The sequence below is a fragment of the Macaca mulatta genome, chromosome 16 (genome assembly GCF_049350105.2).
Source record: "Macaca mulatta isolate MMU2019108-1 chromosome 16, T2T-MMU8v2.0, whole genome shotgun sequence".
NCBI classification, from domain to species: Eukaryota; Metazoa; Chordata; class Mammalia; order Primates; family Cercopithecidae; genus Macaca; species Macaca mulatta.
Window position 1 is genome coordinate 66,437,749 of NC_133421.1, and position 22,859 is coordinate 66,460,607.

At 56.6% G+C, this 22,859-nt stretch overlaps 2 protein-coding genes across 23 annotated transcripts; both read right to left on the reverse strand.

The window, feature by feature from the left end:
- Positions 1-1,435: 1,435 nt before the first annotated feature.
- On the reverse strand, positions 1,436-12,908 carry DHX58 (DExH-box helicase 58). 15 transcript variants are annotated; one of them, XR_013406798.1, is made up of 14 exons: positions 12,805-12,908; positions 11,909-12,077; positions 11,478-11,679; positions 10,908-11,098; positions 9,403-9,519; positions 8,103-8,229; positions 7,739-7,930; positions 5,893-6,146; positions 5,162-5,311; positions 4,908-5,069; positions 3,755-3,945; positions 3,230-3,577; positions 2,334-2,430; positions 1,436-2,069 (listed from the first exon to the last, which is right to left on the reverse strand). XR_013406798.1 is itself a non-coding variant. In XM_077971762.1 (14 exons), exons 3-14 carry the CDS (start codon positions 12,074-12,076, stop codon positions 1,884-1,886), a joined length of 2,037 nt encoding a protein of 678 aa, XP_077827888.1. In that variant the 5' UTR covers position 12,077; positions 12,297-12,389; positions 12,805-12,894; the 3' UTR covers positions 1,436-1,883. The 15 variants fall into 15 exon arrangements, 10 of the variants coding, with proteins under 10 accessions (XP_077827888.1, XP_077827887.1, XP_014975171.3 ...); XR_013406801.1 differs by having other exon boundaries at positions 3,755-3,980; positions 4,884-5,069; XR_013406802.1 differs by lacking the exon at positions 3,230-3,577 and adding an exon at positions 12,297-12,389 and having other exon boundaries at positions 3,755-3,980; positions 4,884-5,069; positions 12,805-12,894.
- Positions 12,909-13,322: 414 nt separating this feature from the next.
- On the reverse strand, positions 13,323-22,617 carry KAT2A (lysine acetyltransferase 2A). 8 transcript variants are annotated; one of them, XM_077971733.1, is made up of 18 exons: positions 22,216-22,617; positions 21,971-22,079; positions 21,485-21,630; positions 21,291-21,380; positions 20,802-20,983; positions 20,510-20,701; positions 19,562-19,668; positions 19,086-19,196; positions 18,856-18,992; positions 18,566-18,774; positions 18,213-18,339; positions 16,940-17,050; positions 15,102-15,245; positions 14,699-14,813; positions 14,567-14,603; positions 14,423-14,486; positions 14,204-14,288; positions 13,323-14,046 (listed from the first exon to the last, which is right to left on the reverse strand). In XM_077971733.1, the coding sequence occupies exons 1-18, from the start codon at positions 22,552-22,554 to the stop codon at positions 13,853-13,855; spliced, it is 2,499 nt and encodes an 832-aa protein (XP_077827859.1). In that variant the 5' UTR covers positions 22,555-22,617; the 3' UTR covers positions 13,323-13,852. The 8 variants fall into 8 exon arrangements, 4 of the variants coding, with proteins under 4 accessions (XP_077827859.1, XP_077827858.1, XP_014975170.1 ...); XM_077971732.1 differs by having other exon boundaries at positions 15,099-15,245; XM_015119684.3 differs by having other exon boundaries at positions 21,956-22,079.
- Between the last annotated feature and the right edge of the window lie 242 nt (positions 22,618-22,859).

A 22,859-nucleotide genomic window follows, 5' to 3' on the forward strand; every position in this document is an offset into this window, starting at 1 on the left:
ACAAGGCCGGGCCCAGTGGCTCATGCATGTAATCCCAGCACTTTAAGAGGCCAAGGTGGGTGGATCACCTGAGCTCAGGAGTTTGAGACCAGCCTGTTGGGCAATGTGGTGAAACCCTGTCTCTACCAAAAATACAAAAATTAGCCAGGCATGGTGGTGGGCACCTGTAGTCCCAGCTACTTGAGAGGCTGAGGCAGGAGGATCACTTGAGCCCCAAAGGCAGAGGTTGTAGTGAGCTGAGATCTCGCCACTGCACTCCAGCCTGGGCGACAGAGTGAGACTGTCTCAAAAAAACCAAACACTTTTAACACTAAAAATTACCACAAAGCAGGTCATTTTATGGGGAAGAGCCAGAGGTATGGATTGCACTGGGGCACCAGGAAACTTTTGTTGTTCTTTGAAAATTCCACTGGAGGCCGGGCGCGGTGGCTCAAGCCTGTAATCCCAGCACTTTGGGAGGCCGAGACGGGCGGATCACGAGTTCAGGAGATCGAGACCATGCTGGCTAACACGGTGAAACCCCGTCTCTACTAAAATACAAAAAAAATTAGCCGGGCGAGGTGGCGGGCGCCTGTACTCCCAGCTACTCGGGAGGCTGAGGCAGGAGAATGGCGTGAACCCGGGAGGCGGGGCTTGCAGTGAGCTGAGATCCGGCCATTGCACTCCAGCCTGGGCAACAGAGCTAGACTCCGTCTCAAAAAAAAAAAAGAAAATTCCACTGGAAGAAACAGGACATTTTGAAGGTGATGGCTATGTTCATTATCTTGATTGTGGAGGATATGCATGTTAAAACGTATCCAGGCCAGGCATGGTAACTCATGCTTGTAATCTCAGCACTTTGGGAGGCTGAGGCAGGGAGATCGCGTGAGGTCAGGAGTTTGAGACCAACCTGGCCAACATGGTAAAACCCCATCTCTACTAAAAATACAAAAAATTAGCTGGGCATGGTGGTGGGCACCTGTAATCTCAGTTACTTGGGAGGCTGAGGCAGGAGAATCACTTGAACTCAGGAGGTAGAGGTTGCAGGGAGCCAAGATCGTGCGACTGTACTCCAGGCTGGGCAACAATAGTGAAACTCAGGCTCAAAAAAAAAAAAAAAAAAAAAAAAAAAGTACCCAGGCCGGGCGCGGTGGCTCAAGCCTGTAATCCCAGCACTTTGGGAGGCCGAGACGGGCGGATCACAAGGTCAGGAGATCGAGACCATCCTGGTTAACACGGTGAAACCCCGTCTCTACTAAAAAATACAAAAAACTAGCCGGGTGAGGTGGCGGGCGCCTGTAGTCCCAGCTACTCGGGAGGCTGAGGCAGGAGAATGGCGTGAACCCGGGAGGCGGAGCTTGCAGTGAGCTGAGATCCGGCCACTGCACTCCAGCCTGGGTGACAGAGCGAGACTCCGTCTCAAAAAAAATAAAATAAAATAAAAAAAAGTACCCAATTGCACACTATACACGCAGTTTATTTTCTACCAATTGTATTTCAACAAAATTAAGATACCATGCATTTTCTATCCCATTTTTTCATTTACTTTTTTGAGGAGCCTCAAAAAATAGAAGTGGCCTTGGTAGGGAAGGAATGTCGTGATTCTGAGTACAGTATGGCAAATTATTTTGCCTCAGTTTCCCTAACTCCATCCAGTGCATATGAAAGTGTCTATGTGTGTGCAGGGTAGGTCTGGGCTGAGCTCTGGCCCTCCAGTTGTTTCCCCGTTGTGGGAGCCTAAGCCAGGGTGCCCAGGACTCCTCTGTGGCTGGTGGGCCTGATGCCCACAGCTGGCGATTCAGGAAGGAGGGGCCTGGACCAGGCTGTGTCCCGGGAAAGATGACGGCTGCTGCGGACTCTCCCGCCCCCTACAGTCCGAACCGGGTACTGCAGCAACGAGGTGCTCAGTCCAGGGAGAGGTCCGAAAGGTTCTGGGCACAATGCTGCAGGAAGTCAAAGTCAGGCACGGAGAAGGGCACGCGGGACCACTTTTTGGCCTGGATCCGCCCTTGAGGGGTCTCCAGCAGCATGCTGCGGACTTTCAGCGCTGGCAGCTTCACTGACTTGTAGATCATCTGCAGTCCCCAGATCTGGAGGTGACAGACAGTGTAGGGTCTGGGTCTCTGGCCTCAGACTGGGCTTCTCTCAAGTTGGAATTCCCTGAATACAGGGCCTTTTCCTCCCACCTGAGATGTCACAGACTATGGGCTCCCTTAGGCAGGGGCTGTACCTCCCTCTTCAGACTGGAGGCCATGGGGTGGGACTGTCTCCTGTGTCCTAGTGAGGGCTCCCTGAGGGCCTCTGAAGACTGGGGCTGAGGACTCTGGGGCCTGGGACATGGCCCAAGCTCTTACCTCCCCACAGTTCCTGCAGCTGATGACACCCCCAGGTTTCCAGTCCTTGAAGACTTTGTTGATGACCACAGGATCCCTGGAGACGTTATAGTAGATCCTGGAGAGGAAGGGGAGTGGCTACAGCCCTCATTGACCCTCCTCAGCCCCAGATCTCATGCCCTCCTGCCGGCCAAGCCTCTGCCTGGACCTTGGGCCTTCCTGCTGGTCAAGAGGCACAGACTTCCCAGGCCAGGAAATCCAGTCTTCAGTGAGTTCTACCTGTGTGGCCTCCATCGCATGTTCTCTTGTGCCCAGGTTCAAGCCTCAGCATTGGTTACCTGGTCTCACAGTCTCCTAATAGGTCTCTCTGCCTCCATTCTTACTCCCAATCCCAAGCCATCCTTCCACCAACTGCTAGAGTGATCTAAAAATATAAATCTGCCCTGACACTCTGTTCCTTAAAATCTATCCAAGATTCCTAAGAGGAACCTCCTGGATAAAGGCTACACTTACCCACCTGACCTTTAAGATCTTCCATGGGCTACTCTGTCTCTTTCTAAATCTCATTATTCACACTCCCTTCCATTCAGGTCAACTGGCACCTTTTTTTTTTTTTTTTTTTTTTTTTAAGGGCAGAGTCTCACTCTATTGCCCAGGCTGGAGTGCAGTAGTGCAATCTTGGCTTGCCTCCTGGGTTCAAGCGATTCTCGTGCCTCAGCTACCCAAGTAGCTGGGATTACAAGCATGGGCCATCAGGCCCAGCTAATTTTTGTATTTTTTTTTTTAGTAGAGAAGGGGTTTCACCATGTTGGCCAGACTGGTCTTGAACTCCTAACCTCAAGTGATCCACCCACCTCGGCCTCCCAAAGTGTTGGAATTACAGGCGTGAGCCACCGCGCCCGGCCCTCCGTGGTTACCTTCTCATTCGCTCAAATTCAAACCAGACCCATTGAGACCTAGCTGAAATGCGACCTCCTCAATTGAGAAAACCTGTGTGAAGATCCTTGGCACAGTGGCCTGGAACACAGAGGGTGACATAATGAATGGATGGAGGATGGGGGAAGGTTACTGTCTAGGAGACAGAGGATGGGGGATGGCTCAGGGATGGCCAAGCTCTCTTGATATCCTCGGAGTAGGTAGGACCAGAGGGTCAGTGTGTGGTCTTTTGACACTTAGTATCCTGAATTCCAGTTCTTGCTCAACCAGATAGTGGCTGTGGGAACTTGGGCAAGTCACGTAGCCTCTCTGAGCCTCTATTTCCTTGCCTGTAAAATGGAGACAGGGATAAAACCTGTCTAACCAGATTATTGTGAAAATGCAGAATAAGTACTTGCTATAATGCTCTTTAGCTTTCCAAAGCTTCAAAGCACTGTCTGGATGGGAAGGATTCCCAGTCCCCCATCCCACGCCCCCATCCCGATAGCCCCTTCCACAGGTCTCACGAGAAGTTGGGGTTCACGTTGACATGATGGGTGCCCTCCACCTTCCGTAGGTCGCTGCCATGGCCCACAGCCACCATGCAGTTGATGCAGAGTAGCTGCACGTGCTCCACTGGGAACTGCCGCCTCTGGCTCTCCCGCTGGGCTGCCTGGGCCGCCCGCTTGGTCAGGGCTGCCTGCTGCAGATCCTGGATCTGGGGTGGGAGGGGACACCAGGCATGACTGGGGCCTAAGAGAACGTTCCTTGGGGGACAAAGGGGTCCCAAAGACCTAAGATAATTTGTACCAGGAAGAGACTTTCCTTAACCCTCCCTGGAGCTTAAAAGAAGCTCTATTGCTGGGTGCAGTGACTCATGCCTGTAATCCCAGCATTTTGGGAGGCCAAGGAGGGTGGATCACAAGGTCAGGAGTTCGAGACCAGCCTGGGCAACATGGCGAAACCCCATCTCTACCAAAAAGACAAAAATTAGCCGGGCATGGTGGCGCACACCTGTAATCCCAGCTACTCAGGAGGCTGAAGCAGGAGAATTGCTTGAGCCCAGGAGGTGGAGATTGTGCCACTGCACTCCAGCCTGGGTGACAGAGTGAGACTCCGTCTCGGGGAAAAAAAAGCAGCTGTGGAGAACAACAGTGTGGGTAGTGGGAGGCAACAGTGGGAGGGATAAGCTTTCCTGCTCAATCTTGAAGGATTTTAGGTAAAGCTGCTTCTGTGAATCTGTCATGGGGCATCATTAACAATTATGCTGGGACAACAGGGAGCACCCTGGACAAGGCAGGATGGTGGTGGCCCTGCCTCAGGGGAACCAATGATATAAGTCCTAGTTCTGGGCTTATCTTCTGCACGTGGACTTATCTTGTCCCCTCTGCCTGGTTCCAGGAGGGCTGTAATGCAGCTCTTCCAGATACATAAAGTATCTCATGGCAAGGATAAATAAAAAGCCTTGGACAAGGCCTGCTCCTAAGGCCTTCTGGAGTCCAGGTACTGCCTTCCCCGGCAGCCCCACCCCTGGCCTCTATCCAAACCTTCCCTAGGTGGGCAAAGTTAGCCCTGAGATATAGAGGGGACAGGGGGACATATGTGTGCAGTCAGAAACCTGCCAGGGAGGGGCTGTCTCCTCCCCATCCCTCCCACAGGGCATGCAGGCCGCCTGCAGACCTTGGCCTGGTACTCGGCCTGGTCCATCTTCTGCACAGCAGCCACTGCCTGCTCCATCAGCATCTCCAGCGCCTCGTTGATCAGCTCCCGCTTCAGCTCCCGGCTACCCTCAGTTGCTACAAACGAGTACACACTCTGATCGGCCCGGGCACGGCCCCTGGCCTGGGAAGGGAGACAAGGGGTGTCCTGAGTGGGGCTGGGGCCCCACACAGGATCCTATAAGGGTGCCCGAGTGGAAGGAATTGTGTGAGTACCTGGACCATGGAGATTTCATTGGTCAGGAGCCCATAGCGCACCACCACGTTGCACTGCGGGATGTCCAGCCCCTCCTCTGCCACGCTCGTGGCCACCAGAAGGTTCAGGGTTCCATCTCGGAACTTCCGGATTACTTCTTGCTGGTCCCTCTGCAGGGGAAGGGCAGGGAGGAAAAAGAGGCTGGTACATGAGGTGGCTCAGGCTGACTCCACCTGCCAGAGTAGTCTCTCCTGATTCAGCCCTCACTCCTAATCTTGGTCCATCTCCCTGGAGTACTTGAATCCCATCTTTATCCCCAGGTACCCCCAGGATCTTGCCCATCTTCCCAGATAACTGTCCAACCCCTGTCTTCCCTAGGGACTCGTAAGGCTCCCTACCCCTCTAGTCTAGGAAAAACTCCCAAGCCATAGCCTTCTCCTGCAAGGGACCCCAGACCTGATCCTCTGCCCTGAGGAACTACATCACCCACCTCTTTCCCTACAGACCTACAGACCCCTATGCCCACCCTTCTGCACCCAGGGACCCCCAGACTGGGAGAGGCTTCAGCACTGGGGATGTCAGTGTCTGCCTCTCTCCCCTAGCTCCTTGCCCCTCTGCCTGGGGACAGTCAACCTTCTCTTTCCACCAGTTCTCCCTGCCTCCACCCCTCTGTGCCAAAGACCCTGTTCCCCACACTTCTCTCCTATGGAATCCCCCCCGCAGTGCCAGCATCTTTCCCCAAAGCCCACACCTGGGTCATGTGGGTGCTCTGGCTGCTGTTCCCAGCCCCAATCAGTAGCTGGGCCCGAATGTCCACAGTCTGCAGGCCCGGCTGCTGCTGAAGCCAGAGCAGGAGGGAGTGTGCGCTCTGGCGGGTGCGGGTGAAGATGATACCCCGGGGGCTGTCAGAGCTCCTGAACTGCCTTTGCAGGATCTTTTCCAGCATCTCCAGTTTTGGATTCTCTGGGCCATGAGTTGCCAGGTGGGCCAGCACATTCTTATGGCCTGTTGAAAACCCCAAAAAGTTAGCCGGGTGTAGTGGCACATGTCTGTAGTCCGAGACACTTGGGAGGCTGAGGGCAGAAGGATTGCTTGAGCCCAGGAGGTCAAGGCTGAAAAGAGCTATGATTGCATCACTGCACTCCAGACTGTGTACTGTGTAACAGAGTGAGACTGTCTGAAAAAAAAAAAGAAGAAGAAAGAAAGAGAGAGAGAAAGAGAGAAAAGAAAGAAAGGAGAAAGAAAGAAAGAAAGAAAGAAAGAAAGAAAGAAAGAAAGAAAGAAAGAAAGAAAGAAAGAAAGAAAGAAAGAAAGGAAGAAAGAAGAAAGAAAGAAAGAAAGAAAGAAGAGAGAAAGAAAGAAAAGCCCCAGACAGAGGCAGAGGATTCAGATCTTGGAGTGGGGAGGGCACTGGCGGAGGAGGTTCTCACAGGAATAGGACTGCAGGAATGCAGAAGGTGGGGGTGGTGGAAGGATGGAGCTCCTGCTCAACTCCCCCACAGCAGCACCAAGAATACATTTAAGGATGCCCTGGCCAGGTGCATTGGCTCACGCCTGTAATCCCAGCCCTTTGGGAGGGTGAGGTGAGCGGATCACCTAGGTCAGGAGTTCGAGACCAGCCTGACCAATATGGTGAAACCCTGTCTCTACTAAAAATTAGCTGGGCATGGTGATGCACACCTGTAATCCCAGCTACTCCGGTGGCTAGGGCAGGAGAATCGCTTGAACCCAGGAGGGGGAGGTTGTAGTGAGCTGGGATAGTGCCATTGCACTCCAGCCTGGGCAACAGAGCAAGACTCCTTCTCAAACAAACAAACAAACAAAAAGGATGCCTCCTACCGAGCCCACTCTCAAGGCCAGCCTCACACCAGGGTCACACAGTACAGAACCTCAGACTAGAACCCTCTTCTTCCCAGTGACCAGGATGACCCTTGAGCTTTTCACTCTGACCTCTGCTACCCAGATCTCTTGAGCCCCAGCCTGTGCTGAGATTTGCAACATTAAATTTCACCCTCTGACTTTCAGCCTCACTCTCCCAGTCTAAAGGAACCACTCCTAACTAATGTTTTTAAAAAATCTGGGCCAGGCGCAGTGGCTCACACCGTAATCCCAGCACTTTGGGAGGCAGAGGCAGGAGGATCACTTGAGCCCAGGAGTTAGACCAGCCTGGGCAACAAAGTGAGACTCCGCCTCTACAAAAAAAAAAATTTTAATTAGCTGGGAGTGGTGGTGCCCACCTATAGTCCTAACTACTTGGGAGGCTGAAGGGTGAGAATTACTTGAGCCCATTAAGTCGAGGTTGCAGTGAGCTGTGATTGCACAACTGTCCTCTAGCCTGGGCAATAGAGCAAGACCCCGACTGTTTTAAAAAAAAAAGTCAACAATGTGAATTAATTTTAACAACTATGCAAAAACCTTCACAAACGAGGAAACAAATCAGTCCTACCCATGGCCTTGGATTTTGGTTAGAAAAATAGGGTCTCCACCAGTATCCTCGCGGGCACCTTCCCACCTGACCTTGTCCCCTGTGCCCTGGCCTCTGACCTCGCATCCAGGTCCCATCACCCCCGGGCCGGAATCCCCCTCCTGCCCCTCACCATCGAACAGGGCCAGCAGCCGGCGCTCGGCACACAGGATCTGGGTTTTAGTGACGTGCTCCCTGTGATAGAAATCCTGCAGCGCAGCCAGGGCATCCACGGCGCGGACGGTGTCATGGATGAGCAGCGCGTCATTGTAGCGCCTCAGGTGAAGTGCGTACACCCGCTGCTCCTGGAGCCCGGCCAAAGCCGCTGCGGGCAGAGGGCATAGTGTCTGAGCGGCCCACAGCCCCGCCCCTGTCCCGCCCCATAGGGCCCTCCCACTCAGACTCCGCCCCTGGAGTGGCTAGGCCTCCGCCCAGGCAGGCCCCGCCCCTGACTCCTCCAGCATCTTCGCCTCCGCCTGAGGGGCTGTCCCTCTCACCAGCCTCGCTCAGCTTCACCACCTGCTGCTCATACATCTGCGTCCCAAAGTTCCGGCTCAACTCAGGCATCTCCAGGTGGTCGTGGACTTGGTCCATGAGCTTCTTCAGCAAGTCCCCAAACGGATCCTGGGCAAGAAGAGAGTTGGATGGGATTCCCATACACACTGGAGGATGGGCACCCAGTGGGGGTGCTGACCCCGGCGTGTAGCACGCTGCGACTGCCTCAGCCATCTGTCTAAGCTGAGGGATGAGCTCCAGAGGGAGGCCGGCTGGAGTGTGAAGGAGTCCTGCCCTGTCTCACCCACGATGTGCTCTTACCCTTTGGCCTGGGCACGGTGATGCCTAGTGTAAGGTACATGGATGTGCCTTGGTCAAGGAATAGGCTGAGGCGGACATCCGGGCCAGAGTGACTCAGCGAGTTTAGGGGGCAGGCACATACTCCACTTGCTATGTAACCTGTTTGTGTAAGTTCATACTGGACTCTACTGTCAGTAGAAGGTATAACTGCCCTGCTGACGCCGTGCATGGGGCTCGGTTCAGCTCAGCACGGCAGGGCACGCTGGCATGCCCAGAGAGAGAATAATGCTACTAATTCCTGTAAGGGAGGGCCGGTCGCCTTGAAGGTGGGCAGTGGGGAGCCGGGAACCGGCTTGTGCCCAGAGGGAAAGAGTTAAGCTGCTGACCCTGACAGAGCTGGCCTTGCAGGCCAGGGAGTGCAGCTGCAGGTGTGGGGGCAGCAGGAGCCACAGAGCCAGAGCACACAGCCCAGATAAAGGTGGACAGTGTGAGAGAGCTGCTGCTGAGAGAGCTGCTGAATAAAACTACATTTCACCTGCCTATGGCCCCCCAAGTGTTCTTTCAGCTATCTGCTCCCTCACTCCCTCCCTCCAGACCACGGCGTGGGCTCAAACCTGACCCCAAATGTAACATTTGGTGTAGTTATGGACCTGACACCTAGTCCTTGTCCAGTCCAGTCATAGCAGACACCAGGCCGTGTCCATACTGGAGAGGGCTCAGTAGAGCCTCAGCAAAAAGTATCCCTGCTCTCTGGTTTCTAGAGCACTCCCCAGCATGTCAGTGCTGTGACAGACACCGGCGGTGCCTTCTGAGTCAATCCAAAGAGCAGGCTGTGGGCATGGGCTGTATCTGCCCCATTTCACAGAAAGGAGAAATTGAGGCTCAGATACATAGCAAGTGACCTGAAGTCACAGAGCCTGTGAGGGCGGAGTCAGGGCCCAAGCCTAGGTGTCCTAACTTGACACCAGCTCCCGCTCTCACCGTGTCCCTGCCCCTACATACCTGGCTGCGCCTGTGGCAGAGGTTGTACTGTTTGCAAGGCTGTTGGCTGTGCTCCTGCAGCCGGGGGCGATAGTTCTGGGGTGACATGATGCACCACGTGTCCAAGTTGGCACAGAGCTGGGGGCAACAGAGAGGACTTTACTGGAAAGGGAGGGTCTGTGGGGACAATGGGCAAACCTTTGGGGCAGGATGGATCCCAGCTGAGGACAGGACAGTGTGGGCCATTGCGGGTGTGGGCATTCGTCTACTCAAATATTGCTCGCCCTCTCTCTGCCAGTCTTGTTCTAGGCACTGGGGATACAAAGGAACTCAGATTGGAGTTGGAGAGACAGATAATAAACCAGTAAATAATAATAGAACCGGCCAGGTGCGGTGGCTCACGCCTATAATCCCAGCACTTTGGGAGGCCAAGGCGGGCGGATCACCTGAGGTGAGGAGTTTGAGACCAGCCTGGCCAACATGGTGAAACCTCATCTCTACTAAAAGTACAAAAATTAGCCAAGCATGCTGGCACACGTCTGTAGTCCCAGCTACTCAGGAGGCTGAGACAGAAGAATCACTTGAACTCGGGAGGTGGAGGTTGCAGTGAGCCAAGATCGTGCCACTGCACTCCAACCTGGCTGACAAAGTGAGACTCGGTCTCAAGAAAAAAAAAAAAAAAAGAGGCTGGGCATGGTGGCTCATGCCTGTAATCCCAGCACTTTGGGAGGCCGAGGTGGGAGAATCACGAGGTCAGGAGTTTGAGACTAGCATGGCCAACATGGTGAAACCTCATCTCTACTAAAAATACAAAAAATTAGTTGGGCATAGTAGTATGCGCCTGTAATCCCAGCTACTCGGGAGGCTGAGGCAGGAGAATCACTTAAACCTGGGAGGCGGAGGTTACAAGGAGCCAAGATCATGCCACTGCCCTCTAGCCTGGGCGATAGAGTGAGACTCTGTTCCAAAAAAAAAAAAAAAAAAAAAAAAAGAATAGAACCTTGCAGAGCACGTTAACAAGCTCTGAAGAGGATAGCACTGGATGACATGACAGAGAGCAGAGGGGGTGATCAGGGAGGACTTTCAAGAGGTGGCATTAAGCTGTTCAATGAATGACAAGGAGGAAGCAGCAGGTAAAGTTCAAAGGGAAGGGCATTCCAGGCAAAAGAAACGGTAAGTGCAAAGGTCACGAGATGGGAACAAGCCCTGCATGTTCAAGATGCAGAAGGCAGGCCAGTGTAGCTGTAGGATGAGCTACAACAGGGAGGGCGCAGGAAATGAGGTGGAGAGATAGATCATGTGGAACTTTGTAAACCATAGTAGAGTTGGGAGTTAATTCTTTGTGCCATAAGAAACCATTGGAGGCTGGATCTTAGGCGAGGAAGGGGCCAGACACTGCCATGGAGAGCCTGGTAGGACTGGTGGGGATGGGGTAGTGGCAGGGCAGGCAGGCAGGCAGGGAGGGAGGGAGGGAGGGAAGTCCCTGGTGGGTCTGGCAGTGGGAGGCCCACAGGGGCCAGGCTGACCTGCAGGACGTGGTCGATGGCCCCATCGAGCTTGGAGGCCCCGCCAGTGCCTGGGGAGGCTGTGAGACCCAGCACCTGGGGTAGGGGCCGTGCCCTCTGGAGTTTAAGTTCTAGGTACCGGCTCATGATGACGTTGTAGACAGTGTCCTTGTGCGTGTGGTGGCACTCATCCACCACGATCAGGGAGAAGGCTGAGGGCACAGGGAGGAAGGCTGTGACCTGTGTTTGCAAAGCCCTTCCTCCCATCAGCTTTCAGGTAGTCCCCACAATAGTCTAAGAATTCCTTCTTCCCTTCCCGACTTGCAGCTGTGTCCCAGGATGGAGAGCCAGGCAGGGATGATTTCTCTCCATTTCACAGATTAGTAAACCGAGGCTCAGCTGGGGAAGGGACTTGTCTAAGATCCTATACTATAGCCCGGCCTGTTTCTACTAGAGTGTCTGCTGGGGTTTTGTGAACAGGCAACCCTCCACTCCCACAAAAACTCCCAACACCTTGATTCCAGTGGGTGCCCTGGGGTTGGTGGAAGTACCCCAGATGCATATCCTTTTCCTCCTGGCCATGGCCCTCACCAGTGAGCTCCACGTGCTCCTCCTCCTCGGGGCTGGTCAGTGCCATCTGCAGAAGCTCTGCTGTGCAGATGAGCAGGTCATGGCACCGGGCCAGGTGGCCAAAGCCAGCACGTGGCCCCATGTCCCCACTCAGTGTTGTCACGGTCCAGCGTCCATCCAGCATGCGCCTGAACTCTTCACCGTGCTGGGTCACCAGGTGCACCTGGAGGTGGAGAATGAGCTGGGAAGAGAAAGCTGAATCTGGGGCCAGGGAAGTGCGGGGGAGGTAAGGTGACCCGCAGGGCATGGCTGGGTACTGAGCCGGGGTGGAAAGACAGGTGAGCTTAGGGATGGCCACAGCAGCTTTGGAGTTCTGGCGGGGACTGAGAGATGCCTGAAGAGCTGAGACCCTGCTTGGTGGTGGGGGAGTGGGGCAGGGACAGACCACTCACCCTGTTGACCAATACAACCACCTTGGCTCCATCCACAGTCTCTAGGTGCCGCTTGGCCACATAAGCAGCCGCCCGGGTCTTCCCAGCCCCCGTGGGCAGCCAGATGATGATATTTTTGCCCTCCAGGGCAGGCATGATCACCTCCCACTGGTAGGGCCGCAGCTCCATTCTGGGAATAGCAGGGGACTCAGACCCACCGGCCCCTCCACCCCTCCCAACTCCTGGCCAGACCAGTTCGTGCAGAGACCTCCCTTTGCCCAGGACTCCACCCCACTTGAAGGAGGTGGGGCAGGACTCCCTCAGAGCCCATCAGGACTCTGCTCTGCCCAAAAGCGGGAGGCGGGAGTAACACAGGCTACACCTGCCCCCTGCCCAGCCCAGGTCTCACCTGCTCTAGTCGGTAGGTCTGCCCAGGGCAGTCCCACTTAATTCAGCCTAGTGCTACTGTGCTCAGCTCAGAGACCCGAAATGGAAACTGAAACTGAGGGAAGGAGCCAGCTGAGCCGACTTAGGAATCTCCCATCCCCGCCCCGGGAAAAAGAACCAATAAAAAAGAACCGTTTGTGCTAACAGTCATCGCCAACTGCCGCGAGTACAAACTCCGGGACGAGTACTGCCGCTGCGCCAGCGCCGTGGCAGGCATGATCACCTCCCATTGGTAGGGCCACAGCTCCATTCTGGGAATGGCCGGGGACTCAGACCCACTGGCCCCTCCATTCATCCCAACTCCTGGCCAGACTGGTCGGTACAGAGACCTCCCTTTGCCCAGGACTCCACCACACTTGAGGGAGGTGGGGGAGGACACGCTCAAAACCCTTCAGGAGACTGCTCTGGCCAAAAGGTGGGGGTGGGAGTAACACAGGCTACACCTGCCCCCTGCCCAGCCCAGGTCTCACCTGCACCACCAGGTAGGCCTGCCCAGGGCGGCCCTGTTTAGCTCAGCCTGGTGCCGCTGTGCTCAGCGCAGACAGCAGAAATCGGAAATGGAAACTGAAACTGAGGGGAGGAGCCAGCTGAGCCGATTTAGGAATCTCCCATCCCTGCCCGAGAAAAAGCCCCATGTGTGCTAACAGGGAAGCACTCTTTCACTGCTACGGGATCCTCTATGCTTTGGCCCTTTTGCGGTCAGTTGTAACCACGTCCACCCAAGTTAAGGTTAAGTCAGGAGGTTCTGACCCCTGCTGCCCTGGCATCTGGATCAGGAGCAGCCTGGAGGAGGGAAGAGGTGGGGGGCTGCAGCCAGGTAGGTCTGCCCGACTAGAGCAGGTGAGACCTGGGCTGCGCAGGGGGCAAGTGTAGCACAGGACCAGGTCTGAGGCTTGCTGGGGAGAGCAGCCTCCAGTTTGCAAGAGGTCCCTGGGGGGCCAAGGTGAGCCTGCTAAGGCTGGGACTATACCAAAGAAACAATCACACAGAGAAATAAAAAGCTTTATTGTTCCCTCTAAGGGATTAATGCCAGGGAATGAATGGTCCCCATACCCCCACCCCGGGGGAGACTGACAGTACAGTACCGGACAAGGCATGGCCCCCTCCAGTTTGGACTGAACTTCCAATCCCTGAAGCCATCACTCAAGCTAAAATGAGCAGTCCTGGTCCTCAGGGAAATAGCCACCTGGGAATCCAAGCCTCCAAAGCTGTTAGGGACCAGGTCTGGGGGCCACCACGGCTGGGCAAGGTTCATCCCGTCCCACCAGCCACTCTAGAGGGACTGGGCCCCAACCCAGGAAACCTCTCACACACAGTGAAGGCTGGGACAGAGCTGCAGGCTTGGGGGTGCCTGAAGGCATCCCTTTCTGGAAAGGGATGCAGGATCAGGGGCCGGAGGGCCCTTGGCTAGAGTGTCTCAAGCTGAGTTGGGTCCGTGGGGCCAGGGCATCCCCTAAGGATCAGATCAGAATCCGAGGTGGAGACATTCAAGGTCAGGGCTGTGGCCCAAAGCTGGGCCTACTTGTCAATGAGCCCTCCTTCCTTGAGCTTGAAGTAGAAGAACTTCTCCAGGGCGCTGGCGCAGCGGCAGTACTCGCTGTCCGGGGGGTTGTACTCGCGGCAGTTGGCGATGACCCGCTGCAGGTCGGCCACAAAGAGCTTCCGGGTCACATAGTAGCGGCTTCGCAGCCGCTCAGTCATGGTCTTCAGGTCTGGGGCAGCAGGAGGCGGAGCACAGCTTTAAGAGGCTGAGGACCATGGCAGGGCTGTCCACCGGGGTGGGCCCCATGGGGCTGCAGGGCGCAGTGAGGGCAGGAGCAGGTATGGGGATGGAAGAGGGGGGAAGGAGATGGAATGGAGGGTCCTCACCAATGGGGAAGCGGATGACCTCGTAGTAGTCAGGGGCCTCCGACTTCTTCACAGGCTCCATGAAGGGCCAGGCACTGGGGTGCGACTGGAGAGAAGAGCCGAGCTGGGGACAGCCCTGCTGCACCCACGCCAGCCCGAGAACGCCACCCACCTCACACTGCATCAAGAGGCCACAGCCATTGGTGCAGGGGCCCCGGAAAGGCAACCTGGTCTCCCCACCTTGATTTGGGCCAGCAGGTTTTTGAGGGTTGTGTAGAGCTGGTCGGGGTCCTTCAGCTCCTTCCTGGGGTGAGACACACCAAGTCTGAGGCTCTGAGTCCCTCTGCCCCTCCCCCAACCTGGCTCCTTTGACAAAACACTCACCCCTTCTCCTTCCCCAACGGCTTCCAGCCCGTCTCTCCTGCAAAGTGGGAAGTGGGAGAATGTCTCTAAGAATGCCGATCCGCACCCCAAGCAGCGTGCCCCCACTACCCCGCAACCGAGACCTCTGCTTACGAATGCCAGGGACACTCTCCACAGGGATCTGCCTCACGCCCTCCTTGAAGCAGCTGAGCCCCGGGTAGACCTTGCGGATCTGGGCCTGTTTGCGCTCAATCAGCTTCTTGATGATCTGAGGGAAGGAAGGGTCTAAGGGGCCAGCTCCAGCCCCAGCAACAACCCCTCCCCGGGCCACAGTCAGAGCCACCAGCTGCACCCACCCAGATGCAATGCCACCTAATCCAGCACCTCCCTTCATACCTTCCCCAAGGGAGCAGAGCAAGAACCAAGATCCTGGCCTGTCCCCTCCTCACTCACACACATACACGCATGTACACGTAGTACAGGTCTACACACGTGCGCTCGCCCTCCGCATGCACATTCATGAAAACTCCCACAGATGCGCACGTGCGCACACCACCTCTTTCTGCTTCTTGATGATGTGGGACAGCTCTGTGTAGGGGATGCGGGGATTCAGCTCACACTCCATCAGTGTCGCTCCCTCGTAGTCCTTGATGTAGCCCAGGTATCGGCTTTTGGGCACCTTGATGTCCTTGGAGAAACCCTGGGGGGTGGATGGTCATGACCCAGTCCATCCATATTTCCCAACTTCTGTAGTCCCTCCCCTGGGAGCACCAGAGGGGTGGCACGTGCCATGTGACACCTCCTGCTCCTGAACCTCCTCCTGGGACACTGAGGGTTTGAACTGTCCCTGGAAAGGTCCCAGGTCAGCTGCCCACTCCTGACTCATCCCGAAGAGCCCCCCAGTTCCTTCAGGCTGCTCTACTGGCCCCCCAGTTCCTCCAGGCTGCTCTACTGGCCCCCCAGTTCCTCCAGCCTGCTCTACTGGCTCCCCAGTTCCTCTGGCCTTCTCTACTGGCCCCCCAGTTCCTCCAGCTTGCTCTACTGGCCCCCCAGTTCCTCCAGCTTGCTCTACTGGTCCCCCCAGTTCCTCCAGGCTGCTCTACTGGCCCCCCAGTTCCTCCAGGCCACTCTACTGGCCCCCCAGTTCCTCCAGCCTGCTCTACTGGCTCCCAGTTCCTCCGGCCTTCTCTACTGGCCCCCCAGTTCCTCCAGCCTGCTCTACTGGCCCCCCAGTTCCTCCAGGCTGCTCTACTGGCCCCCCAGTTCCTCCGGCCTGCTCTGACTCCCCAGTTCCTCCGGCCTTCTCTACTGGCCCCCCAGTTCCTCCAGCCTGCTCTACTGGCCCCCCAATTCCTCCAGCCTGCTCTACTGGCCCCCCCAGTTCCTCCAGCCTGCTCTACTGGCCCCCAGTTCCTCCGGCCTTCTCTACTGGCCCCCCCAGTTCCTCCAGGCTGCTCTACTGGTCCCCCAGTTCCTCCAGGCTGCTCTACTGGCCCCCCAGTTCCTCCAGGCTGCTCTACTGGCCCCCCAGTTCCTCCGGCCTGCTCTACTGGCCCCCCAGTTCCTCCGGCCTGCTCTACTGGCCCCCCAGTTCCTCCGGCCTGCTCTACTGGCCCCCCAGTTCCTCCGGCCTGCTCTACTGGCCCCCCAGTTCCTCCAGCCTGCTCTGACTCCCCAGTTCCTCTGGCCTTCTCTACTGGCCCCCCAGTTCCTCCAGCCTGCTCTACTGGCCCCCCCAGTTCCTCCAGCCTGCTCTGGCTCCCCAGTTCCTCTGGCCTTCTCTACTGGCCCCCCAGTTCCTCCAGGCTGCTCTACTGGCCCCCCAGTTCCTCCAGCCTGCTCTACTGGCCCCCCCAGTTCCTCCGGCCTTCTCTACTGGCCCCCCAGTTCCTCCAGGCTGCTCTACTGGCCCCCCAGTTCCTCCAGGCTGCTCTACTGGCCCCCCAGTTCCTCCAGGCTGCTCTACTGGCCCCCCAGTTCCTCCGGCCTGCTCTACCAGCCCCCCAGTTCCAGCCTGCTCTACTGGCCCCCCAGTTCCTCCAGCCTGCTCTACTGGCCCCCCAGTTCCTCCAGCCTGCTCTACTGGCCCCCAGTTCCTCCGGCCTTCTCTACTGGTCCCCCAGTTCCTCCAGGCTGCTCTACTGGCCCCCCAATTCCTCCAGCCTGCTCTACTGGCCCCCCAGTTCCTCCAGCCTGCTCTACTGGCCCCATAGGCCCCCATTCTCCCCTGGGGCAGTGGCAGCAGAGGAAAGAAGATAGGCATGGAGACTTTCCTGGCAGGTGTCAGGTGAAGTAGGGGACATAAAGGGACTCCTACTCCATCCACAGAGGGGCTGGACAGAATGACCCCAGGCTTCAGGCAAAGGACCAGTGTGGGATAAGGCTACGGGTCACCTGCTTTTTGAAGTAGCCGATGGCATACTCGTCCGCGTAGGTGAGGAAGTAGAGAATGTTGTGCTTGATATGATACTCCTTCAGGTGGTTCATCAGGTGGGTCCCATAACCCTGTGGGGGAGGGGAGCAGGACTCACCAGGAGCTGAGGATGGGCCTGGTGCTGGAGAGGTCTCAGAGCCCAGAGTGGAGCGGGTGGATTGGAAAGGAGGTGGGGAGAGGGAGAGCATCCAGGCAAAGAGGAAGAAAGGCAGCTGACAGAGGGAGGGGAGTTTATGGGGGAAAGTGAAAGGTAGAGGCTTTCTAAGCTCACTCTGGGCCAGGTGCAGTGCTTCCTGTTTTACAGACCGATTCTCAACCCCAGAGGCGAGTAGTACCACCTCTATTTTAGAAAAGAGAAAACTGAAACAGCTATGTTAGGAAATGCGTTCAAGGTCAGGCTGCCAGCCGTGGCAGGGCCGGGTCCAAACCCAACACAGGCCAGCAATTCCCAGTCCCTGGGCCTCAGAGTTGGGAGAGGAGGGAGAGGGAGTCACCAGAGGCCTGAGCAGGAGCAATGGCTCCCACACATCAGGGCCAACGATGCGCCACGCAGATCTGAGGTATGTGACACACAGAGCCAGCGACCCTACGAGGGGGTCTGTTGTAACAAAGGACAGAAGCCAAGGCTATCAGCATAGGACTACTGTAATAACGGTTAGTTCGGCTGGTCACCGTGGCTCACACCTGTAATCCCAGCACTTTGGGAGGCCGAGGCAGGTGAATCACTTGAGGTCAGGAGTTGGAGACTAGCCTGGGCAACATGGTAAAACCCTGTCTCTGCTAAAACACAAAAGTTAGCCAGATGTAATGGCGCATGCCTGTAGTCCCAGCTACTTGGGAAGCCAAGGCACGAGAATCACTTGAGCCTGGGAGGTCAAGGCTGCAGTGAGTCCTGATCATGCCTCTGCACTCCGGCCTGGCTGAGAGAGACCCTGTTTCAAAAAATAAATAAAAAATAAAAATTAAAGTAATTAATTCCCCCATGTATGTAAATGTTCTTGTGATGAAGAAAATCCTAGTCCACAGGTCACCAAAGCGTGGCCGCTTCTTGGGCTCTGTCTGTGAACAGGTGGTTTCCTAATCCACAGTTATCAAAGTACGGCTGCCACCTTGTGGGGATGTGAGGAACGGGCCACTAAGAGAAGAGCCAGGGGCTGCTGCATCCCACACCTCCCGCTGCTCCGAGCTGGCCCAAACTCCGGAGCGAGCCGTGGGCTGGGGAGCGGCACTCACCTTGACCTGCTCATTCGAGGTGACAGCACAGAAGACAATCTCCGTGAAGCCCTGGGTGGGAAACATGCGGAAGCAGATGCCACCGATGACCCGCCCATCCTTGATCAAGGCCAGAGTCTTGTGCTTCCTAAGAGAGAGGTGGGCACGTCACAGCCCCTGCCTGTTTCCTTCAGGTCCCCAGAGCCCTGGAAGTCTGAACTGTAGTCAGGGTTGGGCAGTGAGAAATAAGAATGATCAAAGGTTGAACTTCAGAAGTGGGGAGCAGGGGATCTCCAATTTTGAGGAGTCAAGAGGCCGAGGAGGAAGGGACCCGGGGGTCCTGCCCTGGGGGAGGGGCTCTCTGGGGGACGCACGGGTCAAAGACGAGGCGGGCGATATACTCCTTAGGCATGCGTGGCAGCTGGTGGGAAAAGACATTCTGCAGCCCCACGAGCCACAGCAACACCCGCCGGTTGGCCTTGGGCGTCAGCGAGTTGCCAATGACGTGGAACTCAATGATGCCACGGCGCTCCTCCAGGCGGGCTGTCTCATCCCGGGCCGCATTGGCCGAAAGCAGGCTCGTCTGGGCACAGAAGAGGGGCGGTGAGCTGGGGTTTCAGGTTGGTGGGGGTCCCCCAACTGGTCAGCAGGTCGGGCTGCCCACCTCAGGCCCCAGCATGGCAGCAGGGTCAGTGATGGTCAGCATGACCTCATTGACTAGCTCCATGGGGATGTCGCCCATCACACGGAGCCTCTTGGCATCCTCCAGGGTCAGGTTCTCCGGGAGCTTCCTCTTCTCGCCTATTGGGGAGGCAGGCAAGGTTGGTCAGGATCAGTAAAAAAAGGTTTGGGAAGGAGTGAATGATGGTCAGAGGTCAGGGATCAAGTATCTACCTGGCATAGGCTCGGCCCCTGCAGAATCCAGACTCAGAGAGCTGTTGCTGCCTCCGCCCATGCTGGGGCTGAAGATGGGGGTGCTGGGAACAACTGCTGCACTGACCGAAGCTGAGGAGAGAGAGAGAGAGGTCAGGGACCGGGGGACTGAAGCTGAGACAGAGAGAGAGAGAAGTCAGGGACCGGGGGACTGAAGCTAAGGGGAGAGAGAGAGAGGTCAGGGACAAGGGGACTGAAGCTGAGGAGAGAGAGAGAGAAGTCAGGGACGGGGGGACTGAAGCTGAGGAGAGAGAGGGAGAGAAGTCAGGGACAAGGGAGACAGAGAGAGAGAGAAGTCAGGGACGGGAGGGCTGAAGCTGGTGGCAGGTCCCTCAGTGGGATCCAGGGCCTCTGGCCCAGCTGAGCCCTCTTCCACCCAGGAGGCTTAGCTCAGCCAGGCAGGCCAGACACCCTACAGAGCATACCATGGCACATACCTGGCCGGGGCACCAGCTGTGTCCCCTCTGAGGGTGGCATGGTGAAGCCTGACTCCCAGATTGGAGAGTTTGCCCCATAGATCTCCTCCTCCAGCATGGACAGGAATCTGTAGGGAGGACACAGTCTGTCCCACAACTCTGTTCTCCAAGGGTGCAGCCTGGGCCAGGCGGCAGAGGGACTGGAGGCTGGTCAGAGCAGACCCTGCTCTTAGGGAACTGGGGACCTGAAAGAGGGGACAGCCCCTGTCTTCTGGGAGCCTCCAATTGAAGGTAAGACAACAGGACACATCCAGGACAGAGATCAAAGAAGCTCAGTTTCACCATGCTGTGTAGCACAGGGAGACAGGTCTGAGCTGATGTCATCCTGTGCTGTGTGGCCAGGGAGGGCACCTTGTCACCCTGAATCCCCTCACTGCCCTCAGTATCAAAATGGGCTCAGACTCCACCCCACCTTGCCATCTCTTGTTCCCACCTGATGGCGGAGGGCACTAGAGAGCCAGGATTCGTCAGTGAGGGTTTTTTGAACAGGGGAGTTATGACCCAGATTTTAAAAGGTGTGGCCGAACAGAAGAAAATTGTACAGAAAAGACCAGAACAGGAGTAGAAATTGGTTTCACTTCAAGCATAAGCTCTGATTTCTTGGAGAGCTGTGCAGGGAAGGAGTCTGAGGCTGTGTCCAGGCCCCCATGGGAAACAATTAGTAACATCTACCGGGGCGTAGGGTGGGGTGGGGGCAGCGTTAGCTTGGGCTATGTACCTGCCATCCCCAGACTAGTACTAGCAAGTTGCTTCTGGGCCATGGGCAAGTCTGCCAGGTAGACGCCCAGATCCCAGAAGGCCCATGGAGGGAGAGGAGGGACCAATCCAGGAAGCCTTCCTGGAAAAAAGGGGACAACAGGGAGGATGTGAACTTGGGGCCAAATCCTGATAGGCCAGAAGGAGCCTTACTTGGGGAAGTGAGTGAGGATGAGGGTCCTCTTCTCAGGCACCAATTTGTCCTTCTCCACTCGGAACTTTTCCAGCAGCTGCCGGCGGGTAACGGTGAAAATGGACCGGAGAAGGCTTCGCCCAAAGACATGAGTGGTTTCGTAGCGGGGGAGACTATCACAGCTCTGGGGCACGTGGCAGTAACAGAGCCATCTGGAGTAGGGAGTTGAGGGGGAGACAGGTGAGGGCGGAAACCACTGAACCCAGGCTGGGCCTGCCAGCCTCCCCCGAAGCTGCCCCTGGCTGGGCCTACCTGGTGTAATTGACCTTGTAGGTAGCCACATCTTCAGCCTGAGACCTCTGCCGAAACTGGGCAGGTGTCTCAAGCTTCCAGTAGTTAAGGCAGAGCAAGAACATCTTTGAGAGCTCGAACATCGTCTGCCGCTCCCGGGGAGCCAGGTGACTAAACTTGTACTGCACAAAGTTCAGCACACCCTGAGAAGGGGTGGGTGGGGAATAAAACCAGGAATGAGATGTGAGCAGCCTGCAGGGCCTTCTTAGACAAAGGAAGAGGCTCCCTGAGGCCAGGGACAAGGTTCTCCTCTCTCTCTCGGGTGCTTTCTATAGAAAAGCTCTGCCCCCTCCCTACCACCATGCCCACCCTGAGGTTAGCACAAAACACCCTCCCTTCTCTGAACCTCCCCACGGTTCTCAGCTTGAGGAGGATGGAGAACACAGGCTCCCCACTCCTCCAAGCTGTCCCCAATTCTCCTCTCCGCTATCTCCAATTTCCCTATCCCACCTGCTCAATATTAGGTTTCTCAAACGGAGGGCTGCCCAGGGACCCCTCCACCACGGGCCGGGTCATCTGCAGGATGCACTTCCGCAGGAGCTAGAGAGAAGAGGAAGGGGCATAGAGGGGAGCGGGGCAGAGCTGCAGACAACCCCTCAAGGCCCCACCTCCTTCATTCACACCCTCCTTCAGTAGAAGCTCACCTTGAAGAGGTAGAAATAGACCTGCTTGGTGTCTGTGTCCTCCTCCTTGTGAACAGACATGAAGAGATTCTCCACATCCACCACCATCCCCAGCAGCCGGTTTATTTCATCCTCTGACACATTCTCCAAGTGAGATACGTGGTCAGCTGCAAGACAGATGACAGAGTTGGGAAAAATTGATAGAAGAAATCAACAAGGCTTCTTGACCCTCTTCACAGCCAACCAAGATGCACACTCCGTCCCTCCAACCAGTGTGACCAATAGTGAGACTGACTGCTGCGATAACAGCCATTGGGTTGCCTGGGCCTGTTCTGGGCTGAGAGATTTCCTTTCCCCTCCCTTGGTGCATACACACCCCCCAACCCAATCCCTCCTTCGAGGCATCTTTGATTTTTCAGAGATGAGGCTTTGTGGCACTTGTCACCCTGTCCAAGCAGCTGCCCCCAGCTCCAAGGGCGCTGCCTGCCTTACCCAAGGGATGCTCACAACTGCGGCACAGCTCACTCAGGTTGGCAGCTGGCTGCTGCAGATCCATGCGGGGTGCAGTGGGGGGCTTGGGGTTTTTCCAGCCATTACACTTACAGGTTTCATTGGCCTGGAGGCGGAAGGATCAGTCAATGATCTATACCTCTGGGGCAAGAGCCGCTCCGCAGCCTGAGCTTTTACCCCACTCCCACCCGAGCCCAGGGATGCCCCAAGCCCCGCCCCTTCACCCCAGGCCCCGCCCCCACCTTGCAAGCCGAGAAGACCCCTAGCTTCTCAAGCTTCTTGGCGCGCGGCAGCCCCCGGACTTGCGCCTTCCTCTGGCTAGCGCGCTGCTGCTGGCTCAGGCCAGGTCGAGCCGGATCCCCCCCGCTCCCGGCCCCCCCACTTCCTACCCCGGGCCCCCCAGTCCCTGTGCTGCCGGCTGGGGCTGCAGCTGGGGCAGGGGCTGGTGCCGGGGTGGGAGTCGGAGTCGGGGCTGAAGCCGGGCTGGGTGCAGGAGTCGGAGTTGGGGCAGGGGCTGGGGACTGAAGGGGCCGGGGCTGCGCAGCTGGGGCCGGGGTCGGGGCCTGGGAAGGTTCCGCCATGGCCTCCCCCGCAGCGGAGAGCGGCGCCGCGCTCCCAGCCCTAGGGCCGCATGGGCAACCGGCGTTCAGTGCGCAGGCGTCGCTGCGCGGCGCGTGACGGGAGTTGTAGTCTTCCAGCGCCTTCCCCCACTGCCTCCAGCTTCCAGACTTTTCTGTCTGGTCTCTTGGCCCCTGACAGCCAAGTGAGGCCTGAGCGAAGGCCCCACATTGACCCCTCTTGACTTGTAATCTCTTTTAATGGTGTCCGGGAGAGTCACGATGGCTGTCCTCTTGGGGACAAGGAGTCTTGGGGACAATCGTGGGGT

Coding starts and splice junctions, on each gene's coding strand:
- DHX58 (XM_077971758.1), bottom strand. CDS start 12,076: ATGGAGCTGCGGCCCTACCAGTGGGAGGTGATCATGCCTGCCCTGGAG. Junction 11,680..11,908: donor TGGTTGTATTGGTCAACAGG/GTGAGTGGTCTG, acceptor CTCCACCTCCAG/GTGCACCTGGTGACCCAGCA. Junction 6,147..7,738: donor GCTGCTGGCCCTGTTCGATG/GTGAGGGGCAGG, acceptor GGTTTTCAACAG/GCCATAAGAATGTGCTGGCC.
- KAT2A (XM_077971730.1), bottom strand. CDS start 22,554: ATGGCGGAACCTTCCCAGGCCCCGACCCCGGCCCCAGCTGCGCAGCCC. Junction 19,197..19,561: donor ACAGCTGGTGCCCCGGCCAG/GTATGTGCCATG, acceptor CTCTCTCCTCAG/CTTCGGTCAGTGCAGCAGTT. Junction 14,604..14,698: donor GGAGAGTGTCCCTGGCATTC/GTAAGCAGAGGT, acceptor CCCACTTTGCAG/GAGAGACGGGCTGGAAGCCG.